This window comes from Nyctereutes procyonoides, unplaced genomic scaffold (assembly GCF_905146905.1).
Source record: "Nyctereutes procyonoides isolate TBG_1078 unplaced genomic scaffold, NYPRO_anot_genome, whole genome shotgun sequence".
NCBI lineage: Eukaryota > Metazoa > Chordata > Mammalia > Carnivora > Canidae > Nyctereutes > Nyctereutes procyonoides.
Window position 1 is genome coordinate 14,240,304 of NW_026575140.1, and position 27,773 is coordinate 14,268,076.

Sequence of the window (27,773 nt, forward strand, 5' to 3'; positions counted from 1 at the left end):
CTATTAAAGCATTCCACACCCTTGTAATTTCTGAGGCCTCTTGGGGTTTCATCTTACACCGCTCATTTTATTCATTTATTCACTCAACAAATATTTAGTGTGCTACCTATCATTACACATGTCTTCAGCATCAATGGTTTTGAAATGTTAAAATGGTCACAATCAGTAAGTTCTAGCCAACAATTGAAAATAGAAGTTTTGACTCCCAGATGCATATGCTGTTGAAATCATATCTTATGTCTAGGTTTTGCTTTTCTTTATGACAAAATGTACAGTATTGCCTGGGATGCTAATAGGGTGATCACTTTCATTACAGACCGTGTGCTTATTGCTCTTCTGGCCTATAGCTCAGCTCTGCCACTTTCTGATCCTATAGAAAACATAGCACAATGTTAGAGGCAAGGCATATATGGTTATAGGGAGAGTGCCAGAGAGAGCTATTTCTTGAAGGGGGAATAGGAGAACCAGGAAGGAAAAGAGGGGAGAAGCACATTCTAGTGAGAATGAGCCCCACAAAAGCCTGGAGCATCTGAAGGCACCACTAGTAGTGCAGGAGGGCTGGCTGAGGATGAGGAATGGCAGCAGATAAAACTAAAGAAATAGTCATGAAGCAGTTAATGGGAAGTCCTAAACATTTTATCTCTAAGGGTCATCTTAATATTATATGTATTTTGTGCACGTGTGACATTGATTATATTCATATTTGGTAAAGTTAAAACTCCTAGTAATATGAAGGATGGGAATGACAAGAGAAGGACAAGGCAATGGCATCTAATCTGGAAACATAGAAAGCAGATATTTAACTGATGAAATAAGTAAGAAGTAATGAGAGCTCCGGAATAACCCACATGGGGACAGTGGCAATAAGAAGCAGGCAACAGACTTGTTCCATGTGAACATGCAAGGCTGACGGAATGCCGTGACTGATGGAAAGCAGAGCTACTCAGAGCAAGAAGGGGTCAATTCCAGCTGGTGGTTTTTATTTTGTTTTATTATAAATGTGTTTATATTCCAGAAAGTGTAATATGCTATTCCTGTGTACCTGCTTTCTTCCGGATTAAGGAATTTTAAGTATCTTCTTATTTGTTCCTGTTTTTTTTTTCCTATTCTCTTCTCCAACCTGCCTACAAAGGATCATATTGAAATTTTCTTGAGATTGTGTATGATACGTATAATGCAGTATTTTCCAAAGATCTGTGCCATGGTGACATATTGAGTAAAATCTTTCTGAGATAAGGCTCATACAAAATACTTTCTGGCGTCACACATGGCTGCATTTTAATGAAGTCTTTTACTTTTGGCAGGAACAAGAATATCTCCTGAATTGAAGGTTTCATGGAGTATTCTTCTCTGTGACTGATAACTATGATGTTTTCTTGTCCCCCTCTCAGATACCTTACCCCTGCCCCACCCATCTGGCGTGGATAGTAGAGATTCAATACTTGCCTCTTATGAGAAAAGAATGAATTCCTATAGTTGGTTCTTTTAAATCCTTGGGGTAAATATATTCTGGGTTGAAATATCTATCACTTAATGTGTGAAAAGAGGATGCAGATAAAATAGAAGAGCAAAAGTTGATTAAAATTTTCTAATGTGCTCTTCAAGTTATGTTCGGTTTAATTAAACATTTACCCAGTGCTTGCGCTGTTGAAGTGTGCGCTAGAAAACAGGCAAAGATACATAGACTCTGCTCTCAAAATGGAAGAGGTTATTTAGGTTATTCTATTTTTTATATGCTCCGTCATTTTGAACCCATTTCATTTGCTGTATCTAAGGATTCAGATGCCAGAGGTGAATTCTGTTGAATAGTTGACCGTATCTGATATATTCCAGGCATTGAGAAGAGCTCAGGTAACTGCCCCTCTGGAGAGCTTCCATTCTCCAGTGTTCTATGAGATTTAAAAAGCTATGACAAGAAGCATTTGAGGCTTCGAATGGCCCTCCAGTGGCAACTACTACATTTCTAAAATATGCCCCTGGACATGTCCAGCTATGAAGAAAAACCTGGAAGGTTTTTACTCGACAAAGTTGTCAAGAAATAACCTTTACTGATGTATAAGTGAACTCAGAGGATTTACTAAAAATAAAAAAGAAACTTCTCTCTTAAAAGTGTTTTAATATTTTAAACATCCAAATTTCAGGTCCAACAAAACCAGCAACTGGTCTTTAGAAAGCTATTTCAATTGATGATCCTATTTAGCTAACTCTTCTTGGCCGTTTAGATTTCAGCATTGGTAATAAACTATTATTTAATTTAAATATTGCTTAAAACCAGCAAACATATATTCAGAATTCTAATAGGGAGGAATGTGCCCTGCCAATATAAATTATCTACATTGCAAACAACTTGAGGTATTGAATGAGCTATACTAAATGATGATTATTTATATTTATTTTTATTCAATCACAATAATATATTTGATTTATTTTGTTGTAGCTCTAAAAAATAAAAAAGGACCTGTTCTGGGGATCCCTGGGTGGCACAGCGGTTTGGCGCCTGCCTTTGGCCCAGGGCGCGATCCTGGCGACCCAGGATCGAATCCCACGTCGGGCTCCCAATGCATGGAGCCTGTGTCTCTGCCTCTCTCTCTCTCTCTCTCTCTCTCTCTCTCTGTGACTATCATAAATAAAAAAATTAAAAAAAGGACCTGTTCTTCCAGATGTGCATATTATGAGTTAATTTACAATGGAAATTAAATCTTTATTACTAAAGAATGATATAGGAAGTTTACAGGAAGGTCTTGTAATCCATCACTTAAACTTCCCTCAACTTAATTGAAATATATATTCTCAGGCTTCGAAGTATTTGGTTATTATCTTACATTTTTCAACATTTACTAAACAAAAAGAAGCCTCCAAATTTATGATCAATCCATTTATTGATCAATAGATAGATAAGCTTTCACTCTATTCATGGTTATATGTAAATCCTCCAGCATGCTGTTTTTAGGTCACTTTACCCAAGAACTCCAAAAGCTTGCCCTTTATGATTTTGTCTGGCACTTGGAAGATATCAAAATGTCTCCTTTAAATATTTAATATTATTATTAAATATTTCTTTAATATTATTTGTACTGTAAGACCCGATAAATCAGATACTAACCTAGAAGCCAAAAATCATGTCTGCTATTCTATCCCCTCATCTTTGTGTCAGATGCCTCATCTTTTTCTGATAACCCACAGCTAGGAACCCTATGAGACATTTTTCTCTGCTGCCTTCATGCATCTATGCAAGTGGTCACATATTACTGCTTCTTTGTCTTTCAGTGTCCTTATGGCCACCTTTGATTTTACTGTCACAACCAGAAGCATGGAGCCTTTCCAACTACACCATGGGGTTGAACATATCGACAGGGATGAAAGCATGGAGCACAGAATTTCACTGTATTAATTATTGTGAAAGAGTCTTATACAGGGTGCCAAGAGGACACTTGAGCCTAAGGAGGTCATCCAGTGGCTCCTTGTGTGGAGGAAATTCCAAGATGATGGTCTTGCACTGGCATAGGGCAGTGAACCAGAACAGAACTGCTAGTTTAATCAAAATGTGATCATCAAATTTAACCCAAATATAATGGTCTTGGACATTCATATGAAGGGTTAATAGCACAGGAGGAAGTAGAATTGAAGACGAGTTTAGAGTGAATGTTCCAGATTTTATGGAGAGCAATTAGATTATTTATTATTATTAGATTATTTTGATTATTCCATTCATGTGTGGAGGGGTAGGGTGGGAGGAGGGTAGTGCTGAGAAGCAGCCAGAGCCTTAATAATAGCCTAAATTCTCAACCTCCAAGTGGAGAAATTTATTAGAATGTGAAATTGAGGCAGAAAGCCGGTGAGTGTAGTGACCACATCCTGGAAGTAATGGAGGCTGCAGCCATATAAAGCTCTCCAAGGGCTCAACTGCCTACAGGGATACTGGCCAACTGAGTTGCTAACCATCTCCAAGAGGACCACTTTTATAAGTTTTCTGATATGCAGACCCTTAGGATCTCTTTTACCAAGGAAAGGAATGGAGCAAAAAGCTGGTAGAGATTTTTAATTTCATTTATCACAATGTTTTATCTTCAAAAAGGTTGAGTAAGCCAAATTTTTGCAAATGATGTCTGGAGTATCACTGATGCACATTTAAAGAAATGTCACCACAAAGAATATGTTCCATTGTCCTTAATCCAAAGAAGCTTACCTATCCCATATCCTGTCCTTTTAGGACAACATATCCAGTGTACCTTGCTCCAGTAACTCTTTAAGGGTTCGAGCAATAGAGTGGGAGAGTTGTGCTGGCAGGGTAACGTAGTTATTCAAAGTAAAGGCACTGAATGGCCAAAAGTAAGAAGCCCAAAGCCTTCAGCCAGAAATTTAAATTCCTGACCTTCAAGTCCACATCTAGAAAATGGAGACAATGTTTTCCTCACAGGATTCTTGTAAGGATTTAATGTGGCTGGGATGTAGCATACAATATGTGTAACTAGTACTGTTCTTAGCATTTTTCAGTAGAGGGCTCCAGTTAAAATATCATTGGTACATTGGCACAGATCAGTTCATTGTAGGAATGCCTTAGCTTCTCAACATGAAGATGTAGTAGATTAGATGCTATGACATGTGTCAGGGATGTACCTGAGTGATGGGTCGAGAAGACATCTTTTATATTGGAGAGGTGAGGGTAGGAACAAGTAAACAAATACTGGGTCAGCAACATTTTGTAGGAACTGACATGAAAGAGATAACTTATATCTACGACATCAAAGTAAAAGCTATACATTATTCTACTTCCAGAGAAGTGTGAGTAGAAGTATATAAATAATTAGCTTAAAAAAAGAGAAACATTTTGAATGGCACTGTTGAGTTTTGTTTTATGACAGGAGAGTTACCAGTTTTAAGGCATAGTAGTCTTTTATTTATTTGTTTATTCATTTATTTATTTAATTTTTATTTTATTTTTTTAATTATTATTTTTTTCATGGTAGTCTTTTATTTATTTATTTTAAAGATTTTATTTATTTATTCATGAGAAACACAGAAAGAGAGGCAGAGACACAGGCTGAGGGAGGAGAAGCAGGCTCCCTGCAAGGAGCCCGATGTGGGACTTGATCCTGGAACTCCAGGATCAGGCCCTGAGCCAAAGGCAGACGCTCAACCGCTGAGACACCCTCATGGCAGTCTTTTAAAATAAAATGATGTATCATGGCCACTTAAGATACCATCAGCATAGTCAAAGTTCCAAGGATAATTTTAAGCCAGTAATTTAACTTCTAAAGTCAAAGGGCCACTATGCAAAGATTTTTTAAAAGATCATGTTTTGATGCCCAAAGTAGATCATGGTAGGATATGCAAAGGAATGGAAACATGTGTTTCCTGTTTTTTTTTGTGTGTGTGTGTTTTCTGTTTTTAATAATTTCTAATTTAATTTGGGGCATAGTACCTACATCTCAGATAACAGTAACAACTAACATAGTGGGGTTTGTAAGTAATATGTGAACTCAGACACACTGAAAGACCTGGAAGTAAATGAGTCTCCAGTATTTGGTATAAGGAATGTTATCAGGATGTTGGAAGGGTTACGATAGTTTTAGAAAGAGATGAAAGACATAGAAACACTGAGGGTGCATCCTACGGTCTCCTCTAAGGCTTGGAGTCTTCTCCAGACTCACATGTGTGTTAGCAGAGTTTAGCTCCTTGAGAGTTGAGGCCCTTGATTGTCTAGCTTGTTGTCAGTCTGGGTCTCTTCTGAGCCCCTAGCAGCCATTGCTTACTGTATGGCCCTCTCCGCAACATGGCGGTTTGCTCCTTCAAGGCTGGGGGGAGTAGTTTTACCCACCCATGCTTCATGTCTCTCTGACTTCTGTCTTTGATTTTTAGGACTTTTTGAAGGGCTCCCCTGATTAGGTCATGTCCACCCAAATTAATCTCCCTTTTGAGTAACTAAAAACAACTAAATTAGGGATCTTAATTAATTAACATTTGCAAAATACCTTTTGCCATTTAATATAATATAATCATAGGAATGATGTCCCATTGTATTCACAGACTTTGCCTGTGCTCAAGGGAGAAGGTTATATGAAGTGTCTGTCACAAGGGGATAGAATTTTGGAGGCTGTTTCAGAATCCCTTAGAAGGACTCACAGACTTGGCTATCTTACCAGCAGAGAGGGGCCTGTGCCATGGTGCTACTCATATTTAAGGAGATGAGGGGCTGGAAACATCCAAGTATCCTTACAAGAGTGGTGGTTCTGTGGTGGAGGTGTGGCCTTGTTGGAAAGAGGGAGGTTCCAGAGCTCAGAGCAGGTATCAGCTTGTTCTCTTATTTTATTTTTTATTTTTTATTTATTTATTTTTTAGAAAGCTTGTTCTCTTATTGAGCTAACACACATCTCCTCAGCTAGCTTTTAACTAAACTGTCAAAAACAGAGTGGACATGTGCCCCAAGGCCAGCCGAGCTGGTCTTTTGCTTGATTATAAAATCAAACACAACAATCTTAACCAATGAAATGGAAATATCCTCCATCTAATTTCATGTTAATACTCAGGGAAGCTTTTTGTTTCTAGTTGGCTTGGTACCCTCTCTTCCACCCTTTAGAAATAGCTGTTTATTAAAATTGCTTTACGGCCTCACTTATTAAAAAGCATTTATCTGCAGAAAAACTCCTTATCACTATGAAGCATTTCAGCCTTCATCTTTAAGTGTGATATTTTGAGATACAAATAACAACTCTCAAAATAATTTAGTAATAAAATAGAGTATTTGCTCAGAAATGTCGAAGTATCATCTAATATAACTAGAATAGGAACTGAATTGAGGCTTAGTCAATTTTCCCTCTAGGAATCAAAGTCTAAAACATTGCAATTTCAGGTTGAAAATATCAGTTAATGGAAATAGCACATACTTAGGAGGTCATCATTGCTGTGACTTCGTGCACATATGATATAGCTGGGCACAGCGTGAATGCTCTGAACATTCTAACTACATCATCAAAGGTATCCAAATGAAGAGATGCCCGTGTTCTCTGAATTCCTTTCTACTTTCCTTGGGAATTACGGCCACTCAATTTCTGCATCATATGCAGTCTTGAATTCTGTTTTCCTAGAATAAATGAAACAAATCTAAAGCTCAAGAGATATAAAGAAAATTTTGGCCTTTTGGAACACTAAAATTTGTTTTTTAATGGGAAAAAAGTGCATCATAAGGAGATTTTACTCCCTTTTTTGGGTTAATAATTCTGTGCCAATTTTTTTAGAGGGAAAGGTGACACTGTGTTTAGGTGTGTTAAATGCTGCCCCCCTCTTCTCCTTCTCAGGGGAAAATTCTTGTAATAAGATTTTGTAAGAGATACCCAGCTAAATTTTATTCATTTCCAACTCTTGAAGTTTTTGAATTTATAATAATAAACACTTAAGGCAGCAATCACAAACACTTATATAGTACTTACTGTACACCAGGTGCCAGTACTCTTTATATGCTGACTCATTTAATCCTCAGAAGACCCTATTTACCTCAGTATAATGATCCCCATTTGGAGATGGAAGAAGGCAGTTTGAATACAGTGTTTAAAATCAGTTAGTAATTGGCAGAGGCAGGACTTGAGCCCAGGGAGAGTGGCTCCAGAGCTGTACTTGAAATCACTGTGCTATATGATATGCTGGCTTCTATATGGGGTGACAGGTGCCATGTGATGCTGATCATGTGATCCCAGCATGTGGAGAACCAGACCACCTAAGAGGTGCTATAATAGATATCTATTCAGGTAAGGACATTCCAGAAGCACCCTTCTGTGTGTGGTGGGGTGGTTATCAGGAGGAGTATCATAGAGAAAGGGGAAGTATGGCTGTCACTTGGAGAGAAAGCAGGTTCTCACAGTGTCCCAGCTTTGTGTATTGAAGAACGGCATGGGGTAATCTTCCAAAAAACTTTAGGAATGAACAAGTTTGTCTATCTTAAATTATAATCATTTGTGTGGATTCCATGAACTCTAGTGGCTTATTAAAAATGGGAGTTCTCATCATTAAAGCAATACACATGTGTCCCCATATCAGACTCAAAAGTGCTTTTTAACAATCAATGGGTAATATTTTGAGCCACAGACTCTGCAAAAAAATTTCCTATCTTGGTTCTATACCTATAGTTTGGTAACCGTGGTAGGCGGAGTAATGGCCTTCCAAGGATGTCCACATCTTAATCCCTGGAATCTCTGACTTGACTATGTTACCTTTATAGGGCAAAAAGGATTTTGGAGGTATTGTTAGATTAAGGCTCTTGAGATGGGGAGGTTATCCTGGATTATCCAGATAGGCTCAATGTCAATACAAGAATTCACAAAACTGAAAGAAGTAGGAGAATCAGGGAAGGTGTGATGCTCAGAGGCCATGTGTAAGGCAACAGACCTGTAAAGGTGGAAAAAGAAAGCAAATAGATTCTCCCCCAGAGCCTCCGGTAGGAACATTGCTCTGCTGAAACCTTATTTTAGCCCATGAAGCTAAGTTTGGACTTGTGACATCAGAAATGTAAGATAATTAATTTGTATTGTTTTCAGACACCAAGTGTGTGGTAATTTGTTACATCAGCAATAATCAGTAAACTACTGTGGCAGCCATTAACTTCCTGTCTCTATTCCTGAGCTGTGAAAAACAATTTCCTATAGTAATTCACTCAAGAGTTTTTACATTAACCTATCAAAAAAGAAGAAAAAGTAGAAGAAAAAGTTTTTATAATATACTTTTAAATCTATTTTCTTTTTTTTTTTAAGATTTTACTTATTTATTCATGAGAGACATAGAGAGAGAGAGAGGGGCAGAGACACAGGCAGAGGGAGAAGCAGGCTCCATGCAGGGAGCCTGATGTGGGACGTTATCCTGGGACTCCAGGATTGTGCCCTGAGCCAAAGGCAGGCGCTAAACCACTGAGCCACCCAGGGATCCCCCTAAACCTATTTTCTTTTAAAGAAATGTCTTCATTACCATTTGACTTTAGTTGTTCTGTCATAGATTTAAAGTCAACTTAATCTATGTCTTACATTCTGCAATCTATTTGCATTATTTTGAGTTTTATACTCATTTAAAAATGTGGCCATTTTGTCAGGAAAAGTCTGTGATGAGCACAGATTCTTAGAGCTCTGGCGCTCTCTTTGCTTTGTAATTATTTCTACCCTTTCACCTTTGGTTGGTTTTGTTTGTTGGATTTGCAGGTCTCCTTGTCCTAAAATCTGGACTTTAAATAGTTGCTATTAAACCTCTAAAATCAATCAGCCTCTGGCTGTGCTGTCATTAAAACTTAACTGCTTTCCCATTAATCCATTAATTGTGCAGATTAATTGGGAAAGCGATTCAAACCAAGGCTCTAACTTGCGGCATAAGCCAGTGTTTGCCTCCAAGTGAAAGCTTATCCCATTAACATCACAGAGTATTAACAATTATATATGTAATTCACACACGGCTTACGTAGGAGACAATGCATAGAAACCGAGAGGCTGCTGCATTAATAAATTCTCGACCACTAGAAAATCACCCATGAATCGGATTCAGTTCTAGAAAAAATACCAATAAATGCTTGTTTTAAATTGGGGCAATATGTTATTTTTAGGTTTAAGCCATTGATTGACTAAGTTAGAAACTTATGTTTGTCTTATTATATCTAAAGCTAGTATCCTCAAGTGAATGTTAATTTTCATACTGAGGTCAAATTTAATACTCAAAGAAGCTAAAGAATTTAGCAGTGGTCTATAGTGAGTGGCATTTAATTGAGTTGAAATGTTATTTTGGGGCCGCCCGGGTGGCTCAGTGGTTTAGCGCCGCCTTCGGCCCAGGGTGTGATCCTGGAGACCCGGGATCGAGTCCCACGTCAGGCTCCCTCCGTGGAGTCTGCTTCTCCCTCTGCCTGTGTCTGTCTCTCATAAATAAAAAAAAAAAATCATAATTTTTTTGAATTTATTATTTTGGATGATGATGAGAGATAAAATCAGGATTGGCCTATATTTTGTCACCTGCTCTTCTGAAAATTGATATTTTATTTGAGCCCACTTGTATCAGTATTCCTTTAAACTTATTCTTTTTCTTTTTTTTTTTTCTTGCCAGAATGTTACTTGTGTAGTAAGCTGTTTCCACACACTGACAGTTGATATAGCTACATAGGGGAAACGGGGTGGGGTGTAACACTAACCATTTTTCAACTTTAAACAGCCTCATGAAATAGTAGGAAAAGCATGAAGACATTTGCAAGAGGAACAAAACTCTCCATTGGATAGGAATTAGTTTGCAAGTGTGTTTAACTAGTTTCTGAGCTAGCATGGTCCCAGCTGAACTACACCCCAGGTGGAGTAAGTTAGAATGACCTGGAATGGGGCACAGTCATAGGCAAGTCTTAAATCTCCCCCAGGTGATTGATTCTACTACGCAGCTAGGATGAATTACTGAAGGTGCATGTTCCACAGAAGAGACCATCTGGAGCTGATCCGTGTACTTTTTATCAGAAAGTTGATGATGCTTTTCAAACATATTTGGGTCTCCTGTAAGTTCTTAGGATGGACTTCTATGACTTTTCCTTGATGTGCTGAGTGAATGCCTGGGATGATTACAACTGTGGGGATGAGCCTGCAGAGATGGGTAGAAATTCAGTGTCACGGAAGTAAAGGAAGACCATTAGAAAGGAAAGGCTAGTGATTCAGAGTTCACTATAGCAAGTGAGTCAGCCATCATCACTTGTGTTTGGCAGAGACTCAAAGGCAGGCGGGGGAAGGGAAATCTTTAAAGGGGAAAAAAGGGAGAGGCTTCAGGTATGCTCAGATTGGAGGCCGCTGGCATGGGGAAGCAGAAAGCAGGCTAAGTAGAAGCAGGGGATCCTATGTGATTGATTAGGTGTGTGTTACTATAGATAGTAGGTCGGCTTCCTGGGCTGCTTGCTCCAAGTTATGGGTCAGAGTTCTATCTTTGTATATCATCTGGCCATTTCCCATTTGTAAGAGTCAGAGGTGCTTGACGGACTGGATCCTGTGTCATGTCAGGGTAGGGAGATGAGACTATTCCTGGAATCTTGAAACTAGGCCTGAACAATTTGTTGAACTAACTCAGACTGGGCTTATGATAAAAGAAAAATATCATTGCCTAACTTTTTGGATGAGATCTTGGCTTGTACACAATATTTTTGATATCTCAGGATAGTTCCATATTTTCTTAAATTAGTTGATGATTTCTGATTTTAACTGAATGACAATTTTGATAATATAGATTAGGATAAAACATTTTGTTCAAAGAAATGGATTTATTTATTTATTTTTTATTTATGATAGTTACAGAGAGAGAGAGAGAGAGATTGGCAGAGACACAGGCAGAGGGAGAAGCAGGCTCCATGCACCCGGAGCCTGATGTGGGATTCGATCCCGGGTCTCCAGGATCACGCCCTGGGCCAAAGGCAGGCGCCAAACCGCTGTGCCACCCAGGGATCCCCAAAGAAATGGATTTCTTGAAGGGAAGGTCATTCCTTAATTCTGATTCTGTCAATGGAGTATTTGGACTAGGTTTTTCTGAAAAGACTGAGATTCTAATGTGTCCAAAGCTCCCTGTCAAAGATCTCACCCCCTGCCTCTAGTTGTATGGGGAATTTTAAAATATTTTAAGCATGGGGGTGCCTAGGTGGTTCAGTCAGTTAAGCTTCTGATTCTTGATCTCAGCTCAGGTCTTGATCTCAGGGGTGTGAGTTCAAGTCTTGCCTTGGGCTCCATGCCCAGCATGGAGCCTACTTTAAAAAAAAAATTAAGTATGTTTGCTATCTATCCTATCCTGTCCCATCATATCCTATCCTATTCAGTCCTATCCTATCCTTCTCCAATGAATATTCCTCTGGGAAACATGGGTTCATTAGCAGACATGCAAATGATTTTGGCAGGTCTTCCAAATAATAGAGAAGGTTGTTTTACTCAGTGACAACTTAGCTGAATGCTACTGCAGATCAGCCCTGTTTTTGGTCAAGTATATTTTAGATTACTAATACTTATTTCAACAGTGTACTTACTCAGAATAGGAGTTCTGTATCCTTAGGTAAATTATTTAACCATGGTGTACCTTACTCTTCAATTGTCTAATGGAGTTAATACTATCAAGTAATATAGGCTATTTTTGAGGATCAAATGAGTTAATACATGTGAGGCACTGAGAACATAAGCAGCTAATAATATATACCTATTATCTTAGTACAGGTAGTATTACAAGAGATTAAGAAAATTGAATTACTTTTATTAAAAACTGAACGGCTTTTACTTACTTATGAGAATTATGCATTAAAGCCCTTTGTAAAATAAAATTAAATTACTTTCAATCAAGCTATATTAAAATACTTTCACTGTAGCTTGCATCTTTATTTGTAAGAGGCTATTGAGTTTTTTATATACACAGTTTGCCAGAGATCTAATTTATCATTGTCTTTTTAATGACAGTGGTAAGTTTTTCTCTCATGTGAAGAATAAATGGTCACTTTTCTGAGATATTGACCTGAGGGCTGTAGGTTTGTGTCTTTGTGCGTGTGTATGCAAATGTCTTAATATAAATTAAGTTAATATGGATATTCTAGCAGAATTCACTAAAAATGTCTTCTTCATGCAATCTTTTTTTGTTTTACAAAAACAGATTAAAAACTCTAGTTTCACATATCTAAGTGTATGGAGGCTAATGTGGAAATTCTAAAATGACTATGAAAAAGGTTGAATACAAAGTAACATAATTTTGGGAAAACACAGTAATAAGAGTGATGTCCATTTCTTCTTGTAATAGAAAAAGACATTAATGAACCAAACATGCCCTGCCACCGTTTTGAATCGTTTGAATGGTACAAGCCTTCCCCCTTAATGACTGTATTTTTAAATTTCATTAGTGACTGGAGTCTTAATGAGCTCCTGTGGCCCTTTGACCTAGATGTGCCCCCCCTTCTGTTCGCTCAGCCCTCATCAGGTTCCTGCTGGGAGTTGGGGCAGTGGTCCTGCCTCCTCACCTGTGGCGCTGGGTGGGGTGGGGTGGGATGGGGTGGGATGGGGTGGGGTGGGGCGGGGCGGGATGGGGAGGGGTGGGGCGGTGTGGGGCGGGAGCTGAGTCCCTGCGTGCACCACGGCCGCCCGCCCGAAGCCTGGAGGGAAGCTGTGAGCACCCCCGTCCCACCCTCTAGCCCCGAGGAGGAAAGTGGGTGCAGGCCAGAGCTCTCTCGCGGGAGGTAGACAGTCCGTCGCATATGCAGGTGGTGAGGGGTGCAGAAGTGGCATTGAGGGCCAGGTCGGGCCTATCCTATTAAGTGGGGAGGGCAGCGAAGCAGTTGCATCCTAACCCCTGTAATTTAGAACCCTTCCTTCCAAATGTCAAAAGACAACGCGAGGGGAGTGGGGAGCTGGGGCCTCCACGCCAGTACAAAGCAAGGGCTGGACAGAGGAGGGGCGAGCGGCACACATGCCACACGATGTGCCAGAAGCGGAGGTGAGCTGGCTGCAGCCCTGGGAGAGAAGTGAGGTGAGCTAAGGGCCCCAGGCTGTGCAGCTCGTCTGCCCGCAGAGGCAGGAGGGGCTGCCCTGGCTGATGGTTACGCCGCCAACGTCCCCACTACACAGTTAGCACTTGACAGCTTTTGTGGTGGGCAGACCTCCGGAGCCTTGCAGGGGTGGGTGCGAGAGCCCGGTATCTACGCTGCACAGTCACATATGCAAATGTGCACATTATATATACAACACATGCGTTGTATGCATTATATATAATACGCGTATGTATTTATAATAGCATATAATTGTATGTACATATTATATAGCATAGACATGTGCACTGATGTATATATAACATGTACATTTATAAAATATTTACACACAACTTTGTATATTTATACTTATATGTACATATAATGTATAAACTATAACATATTTGTATATTTCTAGTTTGTCTGAATTCATATTTATGTGTGTATATATGCATATGTTTTCCTTTTATTAATAACACATGTTTATGTTACATATAAAATATATTTATATATATTTATATAAAGATACTATACAGTAAGTGAATGCCATCATTTACAATTTGATAGCCAAATTAGCATTTGTACAGCTTTTATACATATTTTATATGTACATGTATACATTATAATATGTGTATGTACATATATGTATATTTGTATATTAATACATGTATACATACATAAGTACACATTTGTACATATGCAAGTATGATATGTGTATACTATAATACATATGTACTATTATGTGTATAATAATAAAAGTACATATATATGTCTCTGATGAAGGGACCAGGATGGTAATGCTCTGAGATAGTATTTTATTTAAAAATAATAGTTATGTTTTGAACCGAAATATTATATTATTTCAGATTTGAAAGCTCCTTACTTAAATACTTAAATATCTATGCACTCTGAACAGTGATCATTTGCACTCTGAGAAGCTATAAATTATTAATCATGAAAATTTGAGGAAGCTGAGAGTTGTAGATGAGAGACTAGTCCAGAGAAAATAGTTCACTGGGTTGCTTTTACCAGAGTCTAGGATAGGGTTTCTCAGCTTCTCAGCTGGTGCATTATTGACATTGGGACTAGATAATTTTTTGTTGTGGAGGGCTTCCCTGTGCACCATAGGATGTTTAGGAGCATCCCTGGCCTTCACCCACCAGATTCTAGAATTTCCCCAAGTTGTGATGACCAGAGTGTCTCTGAATGTCACTAAATGTCCCCTGGGGTGATAAATCCAGTGTGGTTCTCAGCTTTGCAAGTCTAGAACTGCATCTTACTGCATTTACTGGTACAATTAGAAAAAAACTTGTTTTTCTGGAATTAAATTCATAGGAGGCTGTTATTTAACCCAGAATTCCATTTTATTAAGGTCCAGAGGGAAATATTCCTTTTACTCCAGACTCATCACACTACCTGAAACCTCCCTCCCTTGGTCCAAGACTGTTGAAGACCAGTAGTTTTATAATTTGTTTACTATTTTATAGCTTTTGGGTAATAAATTGCTTAGCACATCTGGGATTAGAATATACAACTTCTTGAGAGACAGTTTATTTATGTCATTCTGGTATCTTCTGTACTCCAAACCTACAGAAATGGTAATTGTATTTATGATGTTCTTACATACCAGATTCTAGACCCCAATTCACTCTTTGAATATCATGGTTCCACTACAGTAAGACAAGCAAATTAACCAAAGTCTGTATCTCAGTTACCTCATCTGTAAAATAACAGTAATATTGGTATCTCAAAGAGGAGAGTGGTAAAGATTAATAACTACGTGAAATGATTGTATGTTCTTAGCACAGAGTATTCACTGAATGTTGTTATTAATGTAAGAATAACTTTAGAATATTTTATTGCTAAATAAAGACACAGTAGATCATGGTGAAATGTATATCCTCATGATAAAACATAATAACATGTAATCACCCCTCAGGTCAACAACTGGAACTTTACCAAGCACCAGAAGCCTCCCTGGCCCATTTCCCATATCTCATGTCCTTTTCCCCATAAATGAAATGAACACCCCTTCCTTATTTTAATCCCACTTTAAGCTAAAAATAGAACAGTATTGATTCTCAATTTATAATGGCAAAAACAAATAAGCAGTAAATATATGCCCTCAAGAGTGATTGCACTGGAGAGGCATTTTACATCTGAAACATCGATTTGAATCTGCATAATTGATTGTGAATTGCAGTTAAACACTCTTTTTTTTGTCACACTTACACCTGAATACTGATAATGATTCAAAAATGACTGTACTTCTGGTAAACACACCTACATATGCACCCCTTCCCCAGAGAGATAATTCACTGACTTGCATGTGGAGACCCATATGCAGACGCACACGTTGTCCTTTCCACAGTATACTGAAGCATTTTGGTAGTTGCTCATGATTAGGCATAATCAGAACTTCCTTTGTCACTCCATGGATTGTGTGTCCCTTTATGTCTGCATTCCTTAATACTTGTCTTACCACCAGATCGACAGTGACAGTACTTAAGCCAATCAATAGACATGCAGGAACTGTGGGCCAGTTATCAAGTCTGTCTTAAGAGTTAGCTAAAGAATTTAAGTTGTGTAGGAAGAAAAAGTGGACTTTAAATGAAAATGAGACAGTTTTAAAAAGTAAAATTCTATCTCAGGCAAATTCTTCTGAAAGGCCTGCCAGTGTTGTTAAGGTGGTAAATTTTTACTTAGCTCTTACACTTTAGACAATGAAACTACTAATGACTTAAAAAAAAAAAAAAAACTGGGCAGAGTAAGCTTCATAAAATTTCAGATGACTCTGGATAATTCCTAGATTAATTTAATTTAAATAAAATTGCTTATTTAAATTAAATTAAATAAATTTATTTATTATATATAATATTCATATTATGTATATAAATAAAAGACAAATATGTAAAGATTGTATGGAATGAAGAACTAGCTGAATAAAATAAGCATGTCTGGATATCAAGGTCACCATGAGATGATTCTTTTACTTTCCCTCTCTCAAAGGATAGATGATAGACAGATGTATACTTTCGCATATATTCTTATGTGTATGTTGACATATATATACATATTGTACACGCACACACACACACATTGCCTTCCTCCCAAAGTAAACACTCCCATGAATTTTATGCTTTTCATTTCTTTTTTTCAAATAGCTTTTTAAAAATCTCATATATTCTTAAGCAACATATTGCCTAGCTTTGCTTATTTTTAACATACTCAAAACTATCAAATATATATTCTATGGTCTTCTACAATTGTATTTTTTTCACTACAAATTTTGTGTCTAAGATCCAGCCATTCTCTTTGGTATGCCTTGGTGTATTTCCTTTGTACTGCTGTGTATTATTGCATTGTAAAGAGTACTACAATTTATTGATGTACTGTTCTTTGGTCATTGGATGTTTGGGTTGTCAACAATTCTTTCCTATCATGAGCAGTATTGCTGGAAATTGCACATCTCCTGGTGCACAAATGCAAGAGTTTCTCTAGGTCATTGTTTCCCAACTTTTCTCTTTTCATGAGACAGAGAAAATACTAGTATTCATATCACATCCTTGGGTTAGAAGGTAAACTTCTTGAGACCAGTGGTTCATCTTAGAGATACTCTGCCCAGGAGGACGTACATATTAATGGAATTGGAGGAATGTCAGGGTGTGGAAAGTTCAAACGTACACGCGAATGAAAAACTGTTTCTTTTTAAAGTAGGTGCTCAAATTCACACTCCCACTACCAGCCTATTGGTGCTTCTTTTGGACCACGTTCTCCAGATGATCTGGTGTTGTCAGAAGTCTAAAGTCTTCTGAATATACTGTTTGTAAAATAGTATCTAATTGTAGTCTTGATTTATATATATTTTTTGACTGACGACTTAGAGCATCAGTTTATATAGATTTTAGTCTGTGAGCTCTCTGGTCTTCCCATGTGCCATTTTTCCAAGTGTGTTTTCTAGCTGATTTAAAGGTAGTTTTTGTTTTACTTTATTTTTTTTAAGATTTATTTATTTTATTTTATTTTTTTTAAGATTTATTTATTTTAGAGAGAGAGCGCGCGTGCGCACACACACACACACACACACACACACACACACACACACACGTCAGTTGGGGGAGGGGCAGAAGGAAAGAATCTTCAAGCAGAGTCCCCACTGAGCATGGAGCCTGACCTAGGGCTCCATCTCATGATCCATGAGATCATGACCTGAGCTGAAACCAAGACTTAGATGCTCAACCAGCTTAGGCCCCCAGGCGCCCCTGTTTTCCTTTATTTTATTTTGGTTTTCTTAATTTGGAATACTAATCATATGCTGTGTTCCACATACTTCCCACAGGTAATGTTTCTCTTTATGTGTCTTTTGGGAACCATAATTTCTTAATTTTAATATAGTTTAATTTGTTCATCTTTTCTTATATACATTTATTTATAAATTTGGTATACTGATTAAATATTTCTTGTTTCTTGCTTAGGTAAACCTTTTTTCAACCTCAAGATATTATTTTATAATATCTGTGAAATTTTTCTTCCCTATTTTCATATTCTCATGTCTTTAAAGTTCTTTTTCTTTTCTTACTGAACTTATTAGACCTCTAATAGAAAATGGCATATAAGCAGTGGGCATATTGGTAGAGATCTTAGTATTTTGTTTTGTTTGTTTGGTCTATTGAATCCAAGAAAGCTGTTAGCACTGTACTAACCTGAATGTGGATTTCCCCTTTTGGCAGATGATTGTGATGAGCCTCTGGTGTCTACCTTGTCTCAGGCATCATTCAGCAGTTCATCTGAACTTTCTAGCAGTCATGGTGCTGGATTTGCAAGGCTAAATCGAAGAGATGGTAAGTCTGCTTTTTTCCTTCAGATTGGTTCATGATGAATCTCATTAATTTTCCATTTTCATGTAAGAAAATCATTATAAAGGATATGTTATAAAAGGAAGTATGTGTCTCAGTCAGCAAATGGCTGGAACTCATGGGAACTGTATGACCTGCAGGCCTGATTCTGGAATGGCAAAGGGTCATTTCCCATTTTAAAATCCTGTATCATCATTTCAACACCTAAACCACCAAATTCCTTCAGCATGGTGAGCTTTATATTTCTTTTATAAAATAAACCTTTCTAGTACAATCTACAGTCATTCTGCATACTGTAGCCAGGAAAATTTAATTGACCCTCTACTTCAGGTTAAACAGGAAGCTTGCAAGAAGAAGTAATTTCCAAACATGTTAATTATTTAAAAATAAGAATCCCTCAGTTTGTTTAATTCTCAATGTCGATGACATGATTTTCTCCTGTGGAGGAAAGGGAACTTAATAAGTTTCGTGCTCCTTTAGGAATCCTCTGTTCATATTGTTGACAATCTCTTAGGTAGGTTGTGTTTGATTGCTTGAATATGTTTAAAGGAAAGTGCAGATAATTAAAAGACAACTTGCTATTGAAGTAAGAGAGAGTTTCAAAACTGTGCGCGCTTAGAAACAGCATCAGCGTGGCCCCTTTCCATAATATGCTGAGGCAGAAGCCATCTGCACTTACATTCTATGGAAAGAGGCTTGGCAATCCTAACACAGAAAACATTTTTAGCAACCACGAGAAAATAGACACCGACATCATATATTATTGAAACCGTGATTTGCTCATTTATTATCCCCTTCTCGCATGCCATATGTCAGCCACTTCTTCTCATTTTTCTCCTTGATGTTATCCTCAGTGCCGTTATAATGCTTGAACACAATGAACATTGGACATAACAAATACATCATATGTGTGTGTGTGTCTGTGTTTTGCCATCTGGTACACATGATAAATATCTAACACTTTAGCATGACTTTAAATTTAAGTGTATTTTAAAATGTTATCTCCTATTATTTGAGACAGTCACTTATATGTGTTTCTGAGTGTGAAAGCATCAATGGCAGAGCAAGCACAGAGGTCCTTGTATTGCATGAGGAATTTGAGGAGCCTTGAATGGATTTGTGTAGATTAGCACTCATCTGTTACTTTTATTTGCCTTGTAGTGAGGGTTATTTGTCACACTGGACTCTTTTTCCCTATTTGCAATTCTGAATTCTTTGCTGACCAGAGGCAAGTGAGCTCTTCTAGCCCCTCTGATGACCAGTCCAGCTCCTACAGGAATACTTGACATCCCAACACTGATCTTACAATGAGATCTCCATCTTATCCTCCCTTTCAAAGTAAGTCAGGGTTTTACATCTACCACTGCTCTATTTGAGTAACAAGAGCTTTCCTAGGATCTGGCCCATGGAAGGATAGAACATTTAATTTAACTATTTTTCTTTATTTCATTTGCTGAGATTCAATAAATCGCCCAAAATGTATATGTTATTAATTGGATCAAATCATATTTTACATTAATTTATAGACTCATCAGAAGTCTCCATCAGTGAGACTCATTTTCATTCTTAATTCGTTTCTATGGCTCTTGGTGAACCACAGTATCAAACTTCATGAATCTCATTTGCATGTTAATGAAATGGAGAAACAAAACAGGATCATTTTAATTATCTTTTGCTGGTTGTCAACCTACTTGATTACATTTTTTCTTTTTTATTTAGCTTTTCTTTTTTCTTTCCTCATAATTACATTGAGTGTTTACAAAGGAATGTCAGATTTTGAGTGATTTATTAAAGGCTATATATTATTTCTACTATCAACTTTCCTTGTAGTATATTTAGATCAGGCTGTAGAAAGGTGTTTAATCAAGTCAGGAGGTGGTGTATAAATAAACCAAATCAACAAATAAAGGTCTCAGTATCCCAGAAACACAGATAGAGCGACCTCTTTCCTGTGGAATCTAGAAAACTTAGAGCCAAAGAACAGACAAACAAGAAACAAAGAATCAAGCTTATCCAGCTGCAGTTCTCCATCCGTGAGATAAATGCAACCATGACTTTAACTGTGAAAATAATGAGGCCCCGTGGTGGGAGAAGGAGACCAGGAAAAGATAGTTTTGAACATAATGAGTCTACCAGGAGGGAGGAAGAAAAATGAACATTTTTTTAAGGCATATTAATTTAATTTTGTCACTTGAGTGCTGTTGTCGGTTGAGTTGTGTCCTCCAGAAGGATATATCCAAGTTCTAACCCTGATACCTATGAATGTGACTCTATTTGGACATAGGTCTCTGCAGTGTGATCAAGTTAAGGTCATATGGAATGAGGTCATACTGGCTTAGGGCAAGCTCCAGATCAGGCCTTCCAAAGAGAGTAAGATTTGGAGACACACAGAGACAGAAGAGACCAAGAGAAGAAGGCCATGTGGAAATGCAAGATGTAGAAATGGAAGCAGAAATTGGAATGATCTGGCTATAAACCAAGAAATGTCTGTATTGCTAGCAACTGCCAGAGTCTAGGAGGAGGCAGGGAAGGAGTCTTCCCTAAAGTCTCCAGAGGGAGGCACATGGACCTGCTGATACTTTGATTTTGGACTTCCAGCCTCCAAAACTGTGAGAGTAAGTTCTGTTGTTTTAAGCTGCCTAGTTAGTGGTAGCAGCCACTGGGAAGCTAGGACAAGTGCCTTTGAGTAAATGACTTGTTTTCCATACTTTTGTACTGGATGCCTCTCAATTTGAACCTGAAAGATGTCATAGTTCAGAGAAGTGTAGTGCAAATGTAATGGTAAACAACATAGATCAACAAAAACCCATCACTGCAAATACTAGCTACATAGAAGAATTCAGTCTTTCTCTGCCTTTATATAATACCATATTGTTGCAGTTTCAGTGTAGTTTGAATTATGATGGGCAACTAAAGTTACTGTTGTCTATGCCAAGTTCAAACAGGCTCTAGTGCGCCATTTGATAGTCCAGTGTGTTCTTAGGACAGAATATAAGGAAGCCACATATGTAGAACTGTTGTTCATGCTGCAGTGTAATCCAAATGAAAGTTTTATTTTCATGTACTTGCGAAACCTAGGAAATGGGTTATTGCAAACTGATATACTTGTGTATACACGTAAAATAATAAAGGAATAAATAGAGTCATTATATACAAATATTTTTTATTTTAGCAAAATAAAATACTTAAATGTATGAGTGCAAACATATATATATGTACATGTGTCTATTTAAATAGCAGATTGCTTCCATAAGTGAAAAAAACTGTAGGTTTTCTCTCATCTATTCTGTAAGATCAAAATATATCCTATTTTGCTAGAAAGTAGAATGTTTGTCTCTATTTTCCCGCTGTTTTTTTAACTGCAGCTAAACCCTTCTATTCTAAATGCTTATAGAGCAATGTTTTCCCCATGCCTGTAGCATTTGCTATTAAAATCAAACATCTATCTGTAGAGAAATTAGCATATTTGGTTAATTGACTGAGAGAACTCCCATTTTCGGGTGTACTTCTAATGAGAATAATTATGATATTCTATACAGAATTATTTGATGATTTTTACTGCCCTGAATCATTGTGCTTGTTCCCATACAACTATGATGCCTAAATTAAAATCCAAAAGATAAATCCCCAAGGTATACATGATGCATGTCAGTGCTTAAGAGGACAGATGAGGTGAATGTTCCTGCTGTTAAACATATTGCATAAAATCTCTTATAATTATCACATTTAAAAAATGATAACATTAATGCACTTAATAACCAATACTTTCTTTATGAGGGAAAGAGTAAGAGATGAATGTTGCACAGCACTGGAAAAACTCCCCTTCTTTAGAAAGAGGAGCCTCTTTGGCACAATGAGTATGGGTCAGGAGTGTACCTGAGGGGTCCCCAGGACCAGAGATGGGGTGGGCAAGCTTCCTGACTGAGAATACGAATTTGGTGCATTGGGGATGGCCTTTTCTTATCTGTGTGAGAGAACAAAAGATGCCAGCAGTTTATTTGCTTCTATATCACCTGCCTCCCCATTAATCCTGGAAACTGACATGCCCTTGGCACCTGAATAATTATCTAAATTGCAAGGGGCATACCCCTTCCTGCTGATTCAGGCTGTGAGTACATGACTTCTTACTAGCTCTGCCTGATTTTTCTGTCTCCTGCCCTAACTTATCTCCAGGATTAGGAGATGTACAGTTCTTAACCGTGAGATGAGAGTGCTTAAACCCAACTAAATCCCTGAATAGTCAGATTCCTGAGAGTTACTCCTGTAGTCCCAGAACACAAGCATCCCCAACACACTTGAACCTTAGCTAACCTACTCTCTCTCATACTCTCTCTCTTCAGTGGACCATAAAATTTTAGGTGAAAGCAGACAGTTCTGTATTAGACCAATTCACCATTCTTGGATTTAAATCACTGCTACCTCTTACTCTTTTTAAGGATGGAAAAATATTTAAACACTGTGCTTTAATTTCCTCATTTTCTTTCTTTTAAATATTTATTTATTTATTTGAGAGACAGTACACGTGTGTGCACGAGGGGGCGGGGGGGGGGCAGAGGGAAAGAGAGAGAATCTTAAGCAGACTCCTGGCTAAGCTCGAAGCCTGTTGAGGGCTCCACATGGGACTTGATCCTACCAAGTTGAGATGGACCTGAGCTGAAACCAAAAGTTGGATGCTTAACCAACCGCACCATACAGATATCCCTTTAATTTCCTGATTTTCTATTTGAAGGATAGGGATAGTACTGAGATGGTATTGGCTTTATTAAAAATGATCTTGGCTCCGGTATGACCATGAGAAAAGCACAGTCCCAAGAGAAAGGTAAACAGTTTCAAAGTGTGTCCTGCTAATTAACCATATTTTAGTAAACCTCACAGGACCAAATGTATACATTACAAAAGAATCTCAGGGAATTCAGGCTTCTATATAACACTGGTAGTAAGAGCTGATTTCTTCATGATTAATTATAGTTATATTTTTTATGTTCATTATTAGCTTGAAGTAAAGATAAAACATTCTTCTATATCGTTAGTCAAAGTCTATGAACTAGGATGATCTGATGGTTTTACTTAAAATATTTTACTTTTTTAGCAATTGGAAATTGGATTATGAAATTAAAAAAGAACTTCCAAAGAGATTAACATTTTGATCAAGGTTTAGAAAATGAAGTTCTAGATCAACTTTATGATCTGTGGTGTGTCATCTGTGCTTATAGATTATATTTTGTATGCTGGCCTTGAGAAGACAGAACAAAAATGAGTCAAGATTTACATCTTATTTCTCACTATACCTATATCCTTTGTTCAGGCAGAGGAGAGTTTGCTGTCATTTCTGTGATTAATATAGAATTGCTTATACTCTTCTATTGACTGTTCACTAGACTTAACAACAGAGGTGATTGTCCACCTGGCTGTTTGACTCTCTGTTTACTTTGCATGTTGCCCTCCCTTCTGGGCCCGTAAGCATATGTCCCATTCTTTTCTCATCTCTCCTGCTAGCATCATGGTCTTCTATCTTCCTTTTCTTGTCTTTGTCTGCCCTGTAGCACACTTCCTTCAGCTCCAGATCAATCTGATAATGTAATCCAAGTGAATATACCAAGTCGCCATTCCTAAGCAATTTTTAGTGATAAAAAATCTGGTTTTGGCAACACAAAAACTAGATTGGAGTACTAAATTGTGAGTTGCCTTGGGGAAATAAAATGATCTCTTGTTCTCCTTTCCTATAAAAGAAAGGGGTTGAATTTGAGGATCTCTAAACTCTATGACAATACACTCTTTTTATTCATAGGATTCTATAGGTGATATCTTTTCTTTCTGACTCACTGTGATAATGGAGATCTTTTCAAAGCATGTGAGAAAGTGAAATTGAAGGCCCTTCAATAAGAGAGTAAGTAGGATATGTTAAGGCAGATTGTTCTTCTCTGTCCCCTCAAATGAGAAGACATAGAATGCTCCTGGCTTAGGAAATGTCTTAAGCTGCCATAAAATCTAAGAATTCAACTTGCATATATGATCCTACTGAAATTGTGATATAGTGGCTCAAATTTGGTCAATTAAAATGCATTCATAAAATTCATAATGTACCTTTATGTATATATAATATTTTTCACAGTGCTGAGTAGGAAAATTTAACATGTAGGTACAGAGAAAACTGTGAGTTAAGAAATCATGTGGTGTGTTAGGTGGAATCTCCCAGAAGCACACCCTGGGCAATGATGAGGTGCCAGTAGTTTAAGCTCCCCGGAGAAAATAGTAAAAGGAACTGAGGGAGAAAGCAGGGTGAGGAAAGGGAGGAAACCAAACACAAGTCAAGTCCCATACGCAGACTGGTCTCCCAAGAAAACTTGGGATGATCACGTTGTACCTAAGATGTTGTCCTACCTCATGGTAAAGGAACTGAGTCTGGCCAGGTGGCTGAGTGTATGATCAATTTAGAAAAGTTAGTTAATGCCTTAGGCAGCTTGGGCTGCTGTAACAAAATACCGTAGACTGGAGGTTTTCAGTGCTAGACATTTATTTCCTGCAGTTCTGGTACTAGGAAGTGAGATCAAGATGGTGGCAGATTCAGTTCCTGGTAAGAGCCTGCCTTAGCTAGTAGACGGCCACCTTCTTACCATGTGCTCACGTGACCTTTCCTTAATGTGTTTGTCTGGAGAGTGCAGTCTCTCCGTCTTTTTCTTCTTAAAAGGGCACTAATACCACCATGAGGGTCCCACTCTCAAGACCTAATCTAAACCTGAATACTTTTAAAGGCACCAAATATCATCACATTGGGGGTTAGGGCTTCAACTATGAATTTTGGAGAGACACATTTAGTCTGTAATAGCTACATTTCTATAAACTAGTAAACCATCCAGAAAGTGTTAACTGCTTGAGGATATCGGATAAAAACCCAAGATAGGCCTTCAGGGGCAAAGATCCTGGAGAGAAAGGAAATCACATATAGTGAGCCTGACATTTTATGCTCCAAGTAACAGAGCTTCAAAATATATAAAGAAAAATGGACAGAAACAATAGGAGAAACAGACAATACAAATTGAAACTCAAAACAGAGTGAAGGGTTTTTTTTTTAATTTTTTTTAAATTTATTTATTTATGATAGTCACAGAGAGAGAGAGAGAGAGAGAGAGAGAGAGAGAGGCAGAGACACAGGCAGAGGGAGAAGCAAGCTCCATGCACTGGGAGCCCGACGTGGGATTCGATCCCGGGTCTCCAGGATCACGCCCTGGGCCAAAGGCAGGCGCCAAACCGCTGCGCCACCCAGGGATCCCGAGTGAAGGGTTTTTAACTGTGCTCTCTCTGTATCTTATTGAAGAAATAGGCAAAAAGCAGTGAAAATACAGAGGATTTTAACAGCAAAGTTAACAAATTTGACAAAATATGTCAACTATGTAATTTATATTTATATAATGGGTAGATTGTATGAAACCCTGCCTCCAACAACTAAAGAATACACACTCTTATCCAGTGTACCTTAGGATATTTACTTAAGCTCATTCTGGGCCATAAAAATTGTTTAAACAAATCTCAGAGGAGATTTAAATCCTACAGAGTAAGTCCCTTGGATATAGTTGAATAAAGCAGAAATCAATAATTAGGAAAAACTTAAAAACCTAGAAGGGTGTGGAATTTAATTAATATACTTTCCAAAAAGAAATCTCAATGGAAATTAGGGGATATTTTAATTCAATGATAACCAAATACCATAGGTCAAAATTTTGATGTGGCTTTGTCCAAACTGGTAGGCTTCCTTGCACATATTACAAAAGAAGGTGGGCTAAATATTAATGATCCATCCATTGTCTACTTCTTCACTTTCCCAAGAAGTTCTTAAGAAGTGACAGATTAAACAAAAGGAAAAGGAAAGGAAAAAAGGACATTAATTAGTGAAATAGAAAACATGCAATACAATCAATAAGACAAAAATAAGAGGATACTTCAACAAACTTTCTGCTAATAATGGTGAAAATTTAAATGAATTTAAAAAATTATTAAAAAAACACAACCTAAAAAAAGTTGTACCCAGGAAATAAAGTGTAAAATTTAAATATCCCTCTGTCTGTTAAAGATAGTGAATCCATAATTCACACGCTCCAACAGAGAAAACTCCAGGCTAAAATGCCTTCATACGTGAATTCTCCCAGAAACTTTTAAGGAAGATAAAACTCTAATCTTCCACATTCTCTTCCAGAGGACAGAAAAAAAAGTCAAAATACTTCCCAACTCATTCTGTGAGGGCAGCATAACCTTGATACCAAACCCTGTCAAGGACAAACAAGAAAGGCAAATTAAAAGCCACTCTCTCTCATGAATATAAATGCAAAATACTCCAAACAAATGTTAGCATATATGTGTGGAGGGCCTGGGACTGAACTTCAGAATGAGAATGCACCCTCTTAGCTGGAAGGCACATTTGCTCTGCAAGCATGGTGGGTTGCAAAACCAAAGAAACAGTGAAAGCAGGGGCCTGGAGCCTTCCAGTCTGATACCATCCTGAGCATCTTCCCTAGGAGAGGATAGTGCAGAAGTGTGAGTAGAAAACCATCTCTTTTTTTTTTTTTTTTTTTGTATACACTCGTATTAGAAACTGTGGTCATTAAAGTGTGCTGTAATCTGTTACACCCGTCTTGGGTGACACTTCCATCCTTTCAGCGACACCTCTCTAGCCAGTGAGGTAAGGAGCAGATTCAGCTTCCAGCAGGTGTAATGACCTCCTGTGGGATTGTACCACTGACTGAGGCTTCCTGCCAGTGTTTCTCTGGATGCTCCCAGTGAGTCCATGGGGCATTATAATTGTGGTAGTGGAGTATGGAGAGTAGTACCTGCCTGTAAGGCTAACCCTGACCAATAGAGGACTAAAATAAAAAAATAAAAAAATAAAGGATGGATAAAATCCTCCTGCTTTGTCCTCAGGGTGGAAAATTCTGAGATGCAACTCAATAAGGCTGCTCAGAAGTGTTAAACTTCTCATTTATTCCTACATTGTTTTTCTGATTTTGTTTAATAGTCTGTGTTGTCTTGTATCTCACTGAGTTTCTTTCTGATAATTATTTTGAACTCTTTGTTAGGTAATTTGTAGATCTTCATTTCTTTGGGGTCAGTTGCTGGAAGTTATTACTGTCCTCATGTCTGCCTGGCTTTTTGTGATCTGTATAACCTTGCATTGTTGTCTGCATTTGAAGGAGCATTAAGGGACAGGTCCCTGGCCAGGCAGGATTGGTTCCGATTCTGAGAGGGCCTGGAACCGATTCAAATGGCTGCGTCAGGGTCCACAGCTTGGACCAAGGTCTGCAGGCCTGCTTTCAAGGACATGGAAGAACTTGTCTCCTGCCAGACCTCTGGGTGGGCAGGATGACTCCAGGACTGGAGAGGCTAGGGTCACAGGGCCGTCTGAGGGTCCAATAGGGTCAAAGTAGGCAGGCCTACCTGTGGAGTTGTGAGTA

The 27,773-nt window shown here is 38.0% G+C and overlaps 1 protein-coding gene across 1 annotated transcript in view; it reads left to right on the forward strand.

The window, feature by feature from the left end:
• Nucleotides 1–27,773, forward strand: part of CNTNAP4 (contactin associated protein family member 4) — a 247,457-nt gene that overhangs the window by 16,452 nt on the left and 203,232 nt on the right. Inside the window, 1 exon segment of the mRNA XM_055304701.1 lies at nt 18,205–18,315. Coding sequence (XP_055160676.1) covers nt 18,205–18,315 — 111 coding nt within the window.